Raw genomic sequence first — 14407 nt, 5'->3', positions numbered from 1 at the left:
TAGCAGGAGTAGCTCAGTGGTTAGGGTGTTGGCCTATGGATCAGATGGTTCTTGCATTTCAGCAGCTCCCTCACCAGCCTCGTTAAATAAGAAACATCAAAACTTGAAAAACGTCCAGCTTCGTTTCTGACTGTTCCACTCGCGAGAACGACTGCAGTGATCTCGACCACTTCGACCGGGATCGTCACTCTCGGACGTACGGCCTTCTTTAAAACGTTCGCATCGTTTAAATGTTTTACTGCGGCTAAGAGTCTCATCACCGTCCTGTACTTGAAGTCGTCTGTAAATGTCAATCACTTTTATGCTTTCATTTGCAAGTCCTGGTTTGACTTGAACTTTACTATCCAGAACACAGTTAAAGGAGAAAATCTGCAGTAAACTGGCCAAAGTATCTCATAACTGCATGGAAGGTTTTCTAATCACACAATTTGTCATCTTCTCCAATAGAATTCTCTTAAATTAGCTTTCCATTTCCCTGTAATCAATAAACCGTATATATTTATTTTTAAATGACGCTGTCAGTTGTGGGAGAAGTTGTGTTCTTGCTGTCACTATGTATTTTTCCTCCCCCGCCACAAAGCCCTGAATTTCACCTCGCGAAGCTCCTCCAGCTATAATAGTCGTCCTTGTGCTCGTGCTTGGAGCAGGAGCATGTTCCGCTTATGCGTTTGATGCAGTGCCGCTTGCCTTCACACTCCATTAGCCAGAGACGGAGTGGAGTGCTGCTACGGAGTGCTATTAGTACACCATCGGGACATGATGGAGGAGTGTTTGCTTTTGGGGACTTTTTCTCTTTTTTTTTTTCCCCTAAATCTCTCCACTGAGGACTCTAATAGCACAACAAACTCAGTTGATTATGACCAGTTGATGCTTGAGCAAGTTTGATGCTCCACTTTGTTGGGAGGAGATGTTCCCTAATGATCACATATATTTTCTGTTCTGGTTTTAGGAAATCTTTAATGTTTAGCTAAATGGAGGTTTGACTTTAACCCCAGGATCCGTCTCCGTAATTTCCCAGTCTTGTCTATAACTGCCTTTAGCCTTGTTTTTCATAAGGTAGTAGAAAGAGTTGCATGATGGGAAAATCTGTCAAGCACTGTGTAGACCATTATAAAGCCTTCGAGACACCATACCAGCATTGTCTTGCTACACTGGATGGTATTTTTAAGAACTTTTTAGCCAATTGCTAGCAAATAAATGCGGTTGCTTTTTCGTTCTCACCACTCGCAGCTTGGCAGTGTGTTCTTCATGGTCATTTCTCAAATCTGATACCATTTAACAGACTCATTTTTTAAAAATAAAGCTTTTTCAGACATCCAGACTAATTGGATGGCATATGTCCATGCCTCATTGGCACTGCTGGCTCGAGGGGATGAGAGTTATTGCATGCAAAATTCATGAGTCAGGGGAATCAGAACGTCTTCTTTTATCTCTGCTTGGTTCTCTCTTGACACTTTTATGTCCCTGTCTCTTGGACAGCCTATCCCGTGTCTGTCTTGCCACATTTCAAGTCGCATCTGCATTCTTCCTCACGTTCCTGTTTCTGTCAGATTTGCTCTCCCTCCCTTGCTAAGAAGAATAATCACACACCGTGACCCAGTAGCTGAATCCATCCTCTTCACTTTCCCTCCGTAATGTGAGGAAACGCTTGCGTTGGGTATAATTTGAGTAGCAGCCCCGTCACACTGAAGCACCTCATTAGACATCCCTGTCATTGACTAAGGAGAGAGTGAATAGAGAATCAGAGAGAATGAGAAGGATTGCGATTTCCTATTTTGTTTATATCCACCTCTAATCCAGTGAGTTCCCCTATTCACCAAGCCATGGTTTAATGTACGTGACTTGGGTGAGGCCGTGTAATGTTCAGAGGAAACGACTAATCTCATCCTATCCTCAATAATCTCCCACTCCCAGTGTGTGCTACTGTTGCAGACTGTATTTTTGCCAATGGCACATTTAGGAACAGACTTTGGACTGCTGGAATTTAAATTTTGAATGAGTTTTCCCAATGGTTAGATAGACTTAATAAAAATTTGAAAAACCACAAACGCACACACGGATTGTTCCAAGGCTGGCTGTGTTTGTGATTTAACTTTTTAAGTTTGTGCCATTTTAATAAATTTTATTTTCATCAGGCTAGCCAGAGGCAGTCTGTCACTTCAGCCATCCAACCACATGCAGCAATGCCAAACGGTCTACAAGAGCGTTTCTCAATCCTGGCCCTGAGGTTTGTTTTCTCCTCTGGCTTGCATAGTTACATCTAGTTTAAGTCTGTTAATTAGTTCATAAGTTGAATCTGGTAAGTTGGGAGAAAACATCAAGCAGTGGTATTCCAGAAACCTGGCCTGAGTAATGCATGTCTAGACTTATTTGGAGAAGAGTGGAAAACACCAGATTTATTACACGCACAAGTAAGTTGCTTGGCTCATTGTGAATGTCCCTTTCACACAGTAGAGTTTGTTATGTGTGTGTGTATTTTCTATAACATATTGTAAATTTCTTCTAGACATGGTAGAGGTCCAATTGTAGTGTTTAAATATTCAAATGATGAGATTTATTTATAAAATGATTTTTCAATTGAAAATGTTTTTTTCAAAGCAACACTTGGGTCTTACTTTAGACTGAGTATTTTGGTTCTACAAGGATACAAACTCACAACCTTACTATTACTAGAATAAAATATCTTTGTTGTCAATGCACACTACTGTGTCGTTTGGTTTGCGCCCACTTGTGTAGTGACCTCGTGGGGTACGCTGTGATGTCAGGCACCAGGAAGTTAGCGGCTGATCCTTTGGGTGCTGTGGGTTGGGGCCTCCATGGATCAGACTTGGTTGTCCAGCACATCCAATGCATATCATAGTTTTGCCCTCCCTGGTTTGTATAGTAGCTGTCCTCTTGATGGGAAGAGTAACACACGCCTTTTTTATTGATGTCTGAATGTGTTGGAAGTGTCATCACTTTGATAAGCTTATGTTATCTCACAACATTTATTTCCGACCAGATTCGCATAATTTTTCTCCAAGATCTTGTACTGATGATGGGAGAGTTGGACCACTGCATAAAGCCTTCTCCAGAACATTCCAAACATTCTCAATGGTGTTAAGATCTGGACTCTGTGGTGGCCAATCCATGTGTGAAAATGATGTCTCGTGCTCCCTGAACCACTCTTTGACAATATAAGCCCAATCAGTCCTGGCATCATCATCTTAGAATATGGCCATTCCAAAAAAAATAATTCTTGTTAAGAAATCCATCGTTAAAAAACCTGGTGGTTCAGTACATTCAGGTGGTCAGCTGACTTCATTTTATTGCCCCATAACGTTACTGAGTCTAGACCTGAGTAACTGATCGACCCTAGATCATGTGGACACTATGCATGATGGGAGCATCGCTTCATGTCCTTCCCTTCTCACCCTGACACGCCCATCACTCTGGAATAGGTCTTCTGCCATGGTTGTTTAAGAAACAAGAAGCTCCTCACTGCACCAGTTAGGGTTGAATAACTTTGCAGCTAATCCGTATTAATTACTGCAGTAATTATGTAAAATGGAAAGATCTTAACTATTTGCTTGATTAAATCCACTTTTTTTGGCCGGGCAGTGTATAATCTGTATAATATGTACAGGGTATAAATATGTAGAGTCCAAAGCTAAACCCCACTGCAAAGTATCTTAATTTGTTCCTTTAAGGCTTAAATAAATAATGAGTTTAAATCATTTTTTTTTTTTTTCTCTTTGTAGAGATTGATATTGAACGCTGTGTCCGCGAATCCATCAACCTGTTCTGCTGGACTCCCAAGAGCGCCACGTATCGGCAGCACGCCCAGCCGCCGAAACACACCAGCGATTCAAATGGCTTTGGGAAGCCTACATCCTTTCACTCGTCAGAGTATCAAGACCTACAGAACATGGACCTGGTGAGTGTGCTACGTTTATACTTAACCAAAAGGGGTTTTAGGAAGTATTAAGTCCAGATCTGCAGAATGTTGGAACACACCACACACCACTGATGACTGACTTGTGTTTTTATACAATACATGGTGTTTGTAAAAGAATATTCCTTGTATTAACATGAAACATTGAACATAGTTAGAACATAATGCAAAGCACAGAGTCAGAAGAAAGAACTATGAGAAAACATAATTGTGTGCGGGAGAGCCGGCCCTAACACAGCATTTATGAATATTAAGAAGAGGCTTACCAAAGCCATTAACTACCACCAATTTTCATAACTATTTTTGCCATTAAAACATTTCTGACCGCACACATTCAGATACGAAATAATCCTTTACATGACTTTCCATTATATTTATCAATTTCTGAAATAGCTGGTTTGCACTGTGGCGGGGAATTATAATTGTCACTTGGTAAGCAGTTGGAAAGCAGTGAAATTGGAAAGCAGTTGGAACGCAACTTGGGTGAATGAATAAAAAGTGAGAATAAGAAGTGTATTGTGTAGGCAACATTATGCAAACAGTTGGTTTAAAGGAAGAAAGGAAACTACCAGACATTGTCTACCTCCATTTTGACATCATCGAGACATGTTCTCTAACTTACCCATGGTTTGTAATTTTATTCTAGCTTGAGGTTTTATGAGTATGATTCAGTATCTGTCTGTTGCTCAGAGTTTGTCATGCTTACATAACAAGCAGGCTGTTGTCTTTTGGGCCTGTGATACTGCTGTAATCTTAAAAATAACATGACAAAGTTAGAAGATTAATCATTAACATAGTCTCGTTTTATGAAGAATTCCTGGGCTGGATTTCAATTTCGTTAATTACTGGCCAAATCTGACCCATGTGGAACACCATCCGGTCATGCCAATGAAATGTTACCTGTACCATGATAATGAGGTGTGACTTCTGAGAACTTTCTGGTGATCATGACAGTCACAGGGATTCATATTTTTACACCAAATTCCTTTCTCAGATGGTTTTAGACAAGTTAAGTAGATGGAAGCCACATTGTAGGTTCTGTTTTCATTTCAGAATTGGAATTATTGCAGACTAAAGCGAGTCCACTGCTGTAAGCATTTCTGGTGAATATTCTCTGTTCTCTTTGGCAGAGAGGTACAGTATGTACCTACAGTATCTGCTGCTGATTGTCCTCACTAGGCTAGAGTGTCACCATGAATCTGTTGTCATGCATCTTATTTATGGTGCAAGTTGAGTAGTCATCACCAGATGGAAGCAGAGCTCCAGGGTTGTTAACATGCACACAGGGGCCTCAGCTTCCATCATAAACATGTCAAGCTTCTTGAAGCCTACCTTTAGCCCTCCCACCCAGGCACAAGCCAGAGCCTCTGTCCATAAGCTAAACATCCCCACCAAAAACCTATGTAAAGTTCTAATCAAATCAAACCAGTTTGTTATCAGGCTATGTACAGTTGACTCACATTCTGTCGAATCCTCCATCAGGTTCAAACGTTAGTTAAATTTTGTTTAAAGCTGTCTATCAGTTTCTCCCTTATCTCTACTTAAACCCTACATCAAACAACCCTGTCTTTGTGCTTGTCTTTCTTCCCTTAAATTCAACCCTCAATGGCTCCCAACCACTGTTTAAACTCTTCATCAACTCGATTAAGTCTGACTCCCAGCCTCTCCACAAATACTACTGTATGCAAACTTGACTAGGTTTATCCCTTATTTCTGCCCAAGCCCTTCCTAAAACTAACCCATGTCAGTTCTTCAGCCTGTCCCCAGATTCTACACAAACTCCAGTAAACATGTTTGAGTCCCGGTCTAAATTTAGTTCACTTTCTACTCAGCCAAACCTAATTAAACCCATCTTTAAGTGAATTCTACTCAGATTTACCTAAGACTGTAGAGCTATATACAAGCAATCCACAAGCCTTGTCTCAAAGTCACTCCATAGATTTCCCCTAAATTCTATTATATCATATAGCCTCTTTCAAAACTCATTTTTTTCCACTTCCTAAATTTTTCAACTTCTTGATCAAGCTTACTTGATCTCTTAGCTTTTGTCCTGCCCAGTTCTTCCTAAATGTTATTTAAACTTAACCAAGTCTCAGCCCACGCCCAAGTTCTACCCAAACCCAACCGAGTCTCTCTCTTACATTGTCTACTTACATTTGGTCAACAGAACCAATCCTGTCCAGACCACTTTGTCCCCCACGTAAACTGAACTCAACTTCAGCACAGTCGTGACCAGCCCTTTATTTTAGCCAATATTTAAATTTGACTTAAATTAATTTTAAGTTCAATTAAACCTGTATTCGGTGCCAGAATAAAGGCTGCTCAGATTTTGCTTCAACTTAACTGACGCCGTCTCCAGCCTCTGACTCTGACCTTACTCAAATTCAAATATAACGTAACCTCTCTCTAAGCCGGTACCCTTAGCCGATGTGGATTTTTCCCTGAGTTTCCCAACAGCTAACAAAGCAAAATTAGCCACTAGTTTTCTCTATAAAGTGACTCATATGAAAATGTAAATACTGTATAATTAGTCCACTCAACAAGGAAATGGGAAAATATAAATTATAAACGAGTAATTTCTTTTCATCCAGACTTGTTTGGGTCAGCGGAAAAAATACTGTTTAGTCCCTGTTGTCAGCCGGTCAAGTTTACCAGTTTTTCCATGTATCGGTCCCTCCGTGTGTTATCCACATATATATTAGATAACGCTAACTTTCATTTCTTCTTCACCTCCGTAAACATTCTTTATAACCCTCTCCACACCAGCATGATGCTGATAACTGACAGAGTGGCTGATGAAATACTTGTTCAGTCGTATTGGCTGTGGGCTTTCTTCTTACCTCTTACATGTGTGGTTCAATCCCTTTTACAAACCAGTGTTGTGTAAACTGTAGTTATGGCTATAGTAGTTACTAATACTGTTTTCTGACTTACAACGGGGATGGATTCTTTACCTCTTAATTTGTTGTACCTCAAAATCATCCAGATAGGTCTGCAAACCTTTTGGAGTAGTTTGTTTTGTTGTTTTGCTTGAAAATCAATTTTTTGTAGGATTTCTGTGTCAGGTTGAGATAATACATCTCTAATTTTCCACACTTACTCCAGACTGTCATTTGATGTTCCAAAGTCAGAGAATGCTTTTATTTCTGCCTTCCCTTGCAGCGGCCCAGAGCCCACTCTACTTCTCATAAACGCTTTCGTCTACTCATCTAGAGTGTTCTGGAGCATTTGTCCTAATTTTCCACTATCCTGCAGCTGAACACGGCTTCATGGCTGGCACCGCGCTGCTGCAGATATACGTGACCACTTCTTTTTCTCAGAACACAAATAGTGGAGAAGATTCCTTCTAATGTTTTAAGATCTCATAACATACTGTACTACACACACTATAACATATCACCGAACACTTGAGTATCACTGCTCATCTACCCTGACAGATTTTTTTATTAGAACAATAATATTTTTCAATCCAAATACTAGGGGATTAGCAGTTAGCACCGTCGCCTTGCACCTCCAGGTTCTTGGTTTGATTCCCGCTTAGTGCCCGAGTGTATGGAGTTTGCATGGTCTCCCCGTGCTGGGTGGGTTTCCTTCATGCTGGGTGGGTTTCCTTCATGCTGGGTGGGTTTCCTTCATGCTGGGTGGGTTTCCTCCGTGCTGTCCGGTTTCCTCCGACAGGCCAAAGACATGCAGACTAGGAAAATTGACGTTCCCAAATTGGCCGTAGTATGTAATGTGGCCGTATGCATGTGAACGGATGTGTGTTGTGTATGGATGGAATGCCACCCTGTCGAGTGGGTGGGTGGGTGGGTGGGTGGAGTTCTGTCACAGCATATTGATTTGTTTTGTACTTTAACTCTTCGCTCTTAAGTTATTGTTGAGTGCTGTAATTTGCTAATGTTTGACAAAGGATAATCCACCCTGCCAAACTCTCAATCAATTTATTAATGTTTGGTCCAACACAAAAAAACTACTAAGCTTTTACAGAAATCTGAGTCTGCATTAATGCAGAAATTTTTATGCGCAATATCTCTTTTTACGGCTTAATTTAAAATACAGTCAGGGCCATAAGTTTTTGAAAAAAACAAAGTTGGTAATTTTGCCTCTGTACAGCACCACACTAGATTTGAAATTAAGCATAAAAGTTTAGCCTTTCAGCTTTTTGTTTTATTTTGTTTTTACATATTTTCCCAATTTTTACACACTCCCACTAAATTGAGAGCAGTTTAATGGCTAATTGTGCCTTCTTTCCTAGCACATTATTAGCACACTTATTTCAAACCTGATTAAGGATATAAAAGGTCTGGGCTGTTTTATATTCCCATTGAATTGCTATTGGTGTTAGCTTAGTTCATGCTGGGCAAGTAAACAAGGCCATGATTAGGCTGGAAAAACAAGTCTACCAAACAGAAATCATTTTAGGCGGGTTTAAAGATGTGTAAAGTATAAATGCTTTCAAAGTATATACAGTGGAACCTTGGATTACGAGCATGATCTGTTCTGGAAAGGCCACTTGTAAATCAAATTGAATTTTCCCATAAGAAATAATGGAAACTTGAATTATTCTTTCCACAACCCAAAAGATAAGTACATAAAATAATTAACACAAAGTATAAAGTAAAATAAAACAAATTGGAATGGATTTTTAACCTCTCTAATGAGACTTGCTTTTGCTTTACACGCGCGCTGTACGCACGCACGCATACAGACACAAAATAAAATATTGACTGATGAGTCAAAATATGAAATATCTGGCTGTAGCAGGAAGGCAGGGTGTTTGAATTTATTCTTAAAATAGTGTTGTTGTAGTCATTTACCAGATCCCTTATCTGAGGAATTAAGGCTGGAGGTGTGAGGATCAGATATACTGTAATGATAATTTTAAGGATTCTCAGTTCAACATAGGAAGATGAAGTTAGGGCTTTTAATGTCTTAATCAACTTGTTTTGTGGGCTTTTCCACATGATGTTTTGTGAAGTCTTAGACTGGGCGATCAAGCAAGTGAATTTCAAAATAGACCACTGGAAATCAAATCACAGCTTTTAGAGATTATGCGGTAAAATTTGTGGATCCTTGCGGACACTTTCTCACTTGTCAGTCATTTTGATGAGTGCTGCCGCTTGCCTTATTTCCATGGTGGTATAATAGATGTGCGGTTGTGTAGGTGGTTACTGATACCAAGAGGCGGTGATTGTCATTTCTTAGTCATTAGAGCCAGGTGTGTGTGTGTGTGTGTGTGTGTGTGCAGGGAAGCTATCTGCCATCATGTCTGATAAGACATGCCACGTATGGGGACATTTCAATAATAAAACAATCATAGTAAGCCACTCGGATATTGAGCTGTTTCTGTTTCCGAGCAGCTGTATTATAAAAAGACCTCAAGTAGTTGGGTATCTCTGACACCCTTCTGGTTAACTGTTCGTCCTTTTGTGATAATAACCACTTACTGTGAGTGATGTTGTAGGGCTGTTGTCCTTGTTAGGTGGGTGTTGTTGTTAAGGTCCGCAGAGAAGCAAAAATCATGCATATACAATCTCAGACTGCAATGGGGCGATTGAGGGTGGACGTGGTTTTTGCAGTAATGGAGAACCAGTACTTGCTGTAGCTTTAGATTCCTGTTCTTGACAGGAACCCCATGTGGCGTTTGGTTATTGTTGTCCCTCCACCTGAAGGTTTGATGTAGTGTACTCATCACAGATGTATAGGATGCCTATTTGGGAGACTTAACCCAGTACGGCAATCATCCTCTGACCTTTATCATCACCAACACGTCTCCATTTGGGATCCCATCAGCAGCAGTAACCATCCCACAATTTGGGCATGCCAGTTAGCTCAATTTGCAGGTCTTTAGACTGTGTGAGGTACCGGAGTACCTGGAGGAAACTCACCAAGCACGGGAGAGCATGCAAACTCCATGCACACAGAGATGGGAATCGAGCCTGGCACTAACCACTACACCACCGTGTCTGACTATTTTTATTGTAACATGATTTCGTTTAGAGCATCAGCTCTGTCCCTCTTTGTATGAACACACTGGCTGGCTTTTCACTAATCGTCATGTTCTCATTGGAATACGGCCACCAGTGGATATGATAACAGCTGTCTAATTCCATCGTCCAAGTAGGACAGCTTTTACCTCAGGGGGGAACAAGTGCTGCCCCCAAGAAGAAATGTCAGCGGGTACCTACTTAATGAAACATGGAGTATTTTGGAGGCTTTCGGCCGTAATAATATTGTGCATATTTAAAATGATGGTGTATCATATGACTGATTACTGGCTCAAGTCAAATTTTGACCTTTGAATGTGAAACTAGTTTCACTGTGTAAAGGATTATAAGATTATTAGTAATCCGCTTACAAGCGCATTCCTCTGAAGCCGTGTGCTACACCTCGGATCCGTTCTGTCTGGTGTCCTCCGAGGTCCTTCTTGGGCTGTTCGTCACTGAGATGAGCGTGAATGGCAAAATTCAGCAACAAGGTCAAAGCGAATCACCACTTTTGGTTTCTGTTTGTTTGTTTGTTGTTGTTGTTTTTTAACTTATGATGCTATCCAGCAGCTTTTCATTTTTGAAACCCCTTTTTGTGCCGTCTCGGTTGACCAGTACGCGGCAGACCAATAAATCCATCTCAACTCGTCCAGTTCTAGCCCTTACGGCCATTTCACGCTCTCTCGCTCTCTTTCTGTCTCTTTTTTAGTTCCACTCTCATCACTTCATCTCTCACTCCAGGCCATTAGAAAAAAGGATTACATTCATTTTAGTTGTCTGCAATTTTTTAACACCCCCTGTGTGTATTTATTCTTCTGTAACATCATTTTTCCAATTTCCTACTTACTAAGTCATTAATCAGAAAATATGTGTAATGTTAAAGCCTAATGTCCTAATTTTTTTTTTTTATTATGGATGCAGATTCCTGCCATCATTGATTCTCTTCCAGTGGTACAGAACTAATGTCTCTCTCTCTCTCTCTCTCTCTCTCTGTTTCAGTCCCGTGAGCCCCTGAAACTTTCCGAGCTCAAGGCCGAAGTGTCTCCACGGATCTCAGCCGAGGATCTGATTGATCTGTGTGAGCTGACAGGCCCGGCTCAGTTTAAAACTCCTGTGAAGAGACCCAAGGCGGTCAAAACCAAGATTGTAGCAGTAGACATCCGGAGTAACGAGGAGTATCCTTTAAACACTTTGCTGCAAGCTCACCCTCACTCCCTGACTCTCTCATAGAGCTCGAAGTCAAAAACTAAACTCGAATCCTGCATTTCACTCACCTAGTAGTTCCCAGTGAAGGTACGTAGGAATACAAACCTTAGGCCAGAATACTCATCAGTTCAAAGGCTTCTCTGAACAGTGTGGGGAAAGAACTGAAAAACAGTTCATCACTTCTCCTCAAGACAAGAAGCAAAGGTAGACATCGGTCAGCGAGCCTAAAAGGAGTTTATGTCTGGAATTAAATCTCTTGCACCAGACATTATAATCAAGAATGATGAAGATTTTAATATTGCATAATAACATGCAAAATTATTGCTAAATAACCAACATATCTATTTAATCAGTAAATCACTGACATTGCAAAGCCTAGTAATCTGTACATCTGTGCGTCATAATGCTTTCTTTAGGCCTGACCCTGTACGTCTTGTGAATCAGTCAAATCTAGTTTATTTAAAGTTTTATACATTACAGCAGTATAGATTTTTTTTGTATGGGTATCAGGTTTGGATTCAATTTATGTCCAATATTTTGTTTCAGGCATCATGGCAGTGTAGTGTTTAATACTGTTTTCTTGCAGCTCCAGGGATGAGGGTTCAAATCTCACCTCCAGGTCCCCTCCCCCCTCCCCCCAACCTGGTAGACTTCATTCATGTACTTCAGTTTTATCCCACGGTCCTAATCTTTGAAGTGAAGGTTGATTGGCGTATACAAATTGTCTGTAGTCTGTAGTGTGTGTGTGTGTGTGTGTGTGTGTATACACTTTCTTTTAAGAATCAGTATGAATCATCAACCTGAAGCCACTGATCCATCACTGTGGGGTTACCGCACTCACACACACACACACACATACACATCAGATGCCCTGCCTACACAAACAGCTTACCTAAAGCACTGTTCTCAAACACACACACACACCATACCAGCTCATGCTTCAGATGGCCTTCACTCCTTTCCACCAAATTTCTTGCTTTGTGTTGCCAGAACACGAGAAGATTAACAGATATGTGTCTGAGCTAGTGACCGGACTGTTGTTGGTTCAAATCCCGAGTTCATATAGCCACAGATCGAAACAAGAATCCCAGACAGCTTAGCTATATGAAGCTATGAAGTGTTGTATAAAAGTCGAATAAATGTGAGTGATCTGGGAGAAAACGTTTCTCTCGGCCAGACTAAAAAAATTCTTCTTCTTCTTCTTCTTCTTCTTCTATTACCTTTACAGCCGAAATGTCAAACTTAACATTCCAATTCGTCCCACATGAACTTACAGAAAGTAATAATGGAGAAGCCCCGAAGCAGGAGTTTACAGGATATATTAGTGCGTTATGATGATTGAGTGCAAACAAGTAAACGAGTGACGAGTAAACTGGCGGGTTTTTCTTCCAAAGTTATTAATGTTCAAAGACAGTAAAGACAGTTCATGTTTGTTTATACATTTATAATGTGATCTAAATAAATACATTTCTTATCATGGTTAGAACTCAGATTTAACTACGTGGTATCACTTTACTCAGGATTGGACGTGACAGCGATAGTAGGCCCGTCACAAACCGGTATATGTACTTATTTAATGATAATGTAATAATCAGGCAGAAATCTTTTCTTTCTTCCATTTCATTTTTCATATCTCCAGTTGTTTGTGTTTTTGGAATGAGAACATTAATAAGGATTAGAGATTAGAAATTATTACAAGACACCCCCTTATACCCGAGTTTCAGTTTGAAATGATGGTCCTCATCATGTGATGGTCCTCACCCTCCCTAGTTGGTAGTTGTAGTCTTAAAGAGTGGGAAGTAGATACAGTGGAACCTCGGATTACGAGCATAATTCGTTCCGGAAGCGGGCTCGTATTCCAAAACACTCGTAAACCAAATAAAATTTTTCCATAGGAAATAATGGAAACTTAAATTATTCATTCTACAGCCCAAAAAAATAAATACATAAATATTATTTATACAAAACATAAAGTAAAAATAAAAAAATTTACCTGTACTTTACCTTAAAAAAATGACAGATAAGTGTTTTTGTTTGTGCACGCAGGGTGTGTGTGTGTGTGTGTGTGTGTGTAAAATGTGGACACACACACATACACACACACACATTAACGGATAGACCGTTTTTAAAACCGTTTAAAAATTAGCAAGGAAGATTCCTAGTCACACTCGCGTGAGCGCATACTAACGGGATCACTACTGTAAAGTAAAACAACAAATTAAACAGCTCCTCACCTTTAAAAACAATCGCGACAGAAAAGAGTTTGTGTGTTTGTTTGGCAACCTGAGAGGAGGGGGGCTGAAGGGGGGCTCGCTCGCGTTTTACAGCCACCTTATCTCAGGTTGCCAAACAAACACACAAACTCTTCTCTGTCGCGACTGTTTTCAAAGGTGAGGAGCTGTTTAATTTGTTGTTGTTGTTGTTGTTGTTTTACTTTACAGCAGTGATCCCGTTAGTATGCGCTCACGCGAGTGTGACTAGCGATGTTCCTTGCTAATTTTTAAACGGTTTTAAAAATCGTCTCTCCGTTAATGTGTGTGTGTGTGTGTGTGTGTGTATTCACCCAGCAGGAGAGACAATTACCTACAATTCCGCTGCAAGAGAAAGCAAAATCGTTGGCTCACTTGTGATGACGTGACGCTCGGTGTTAAAACAAGAAGCGCATGCGTGAAACATGATACTCGGTGCTCGTAAACTAATACAATGCTCGTTTTTCAAGTAAAAAATTATTAAAAATCGTTGCTCGTCTTGAAGAACACTCGTTAACCGCCTAACTCGTAATCCAAGGTTTCATTGTATTGCTAATTTAGGGAGAAAACTCGTCCACTTTGTTGACACCTTTGTGCATCAAACATTGCAAACCTTTTGTATAAGTTAAAAGGATTAAATATTTTAAGAATTTTGTCACTTGACTAAAGTCTCTCCAGGGCACATTCCCGTCTCAAACACAGCGTTCCCAGGAAAAAGCCTCATTCCACCACGGATAGCGAAAAAATATGTTAAAGGTGATTCTCTCGAGGTTAAAGCTATCTTTTTCATCCTTTCATTTATACATCGTGCTTCACTTCGCTTCAATACACCTCACAGATGTTTACTGCACTTTACTCTCCAGTCAATTCGTCACATCGTTCATCAGCTAATGACCCATTTATCGTAAAGGCGACCAAATTGAAACCATTTCCTATTCTTTTTTTTTTTCCACAAGGACATTCATTTTTTTGTGAGTGTGACTGCTCGTATGTAGAAAGAAGGATAGAAATAGAGAGAGAGAGTGAGAGGG

At 40.3% G+C, this 14407-nt stretch overlaps 1 protein-coding gene across 1 annotated transcript in view; it reads left to right on the top strand.

Moving 5' to 3' along the window:
* Positions 1-14407, top strand: part of tbck (TBC1 domain containing kinase) — an 82037-nt gene that overhangs the window by 62667 nt on the left and 4963 nt on the right. The window contains exons 23-24 of the mRNA XM_053502864.1: positions 3741-3916; positions 10921-11096. Of these exons, the coding sequence (XP_053358839.1) occupies positions 3741-3916; positions 10921-11096 (352 nt within the window). The remainder of the gene's footprint in view (positions 1-3740; positions 3917-10920; positions 11097-14407) is intronic.

This window comes from Clarias gariepinus, chromosome 8 (assembly GCF_024256425.1).
Source record: "Clarias gariepinus isolate MV-2021 ecotype Netherlands chromosome 8, CGAR_prim_01v2, whole genome shotgun sequence".
Lineage (NCBI taxonomy): Eukaryota > Metazoa > Chordata > Actinopteri > Siluriformes > Clariidae > Clarias > Clarias gariepinus.
This window is presented reverse-complemented; position numbering and strand designations above follow the sequence as displayed.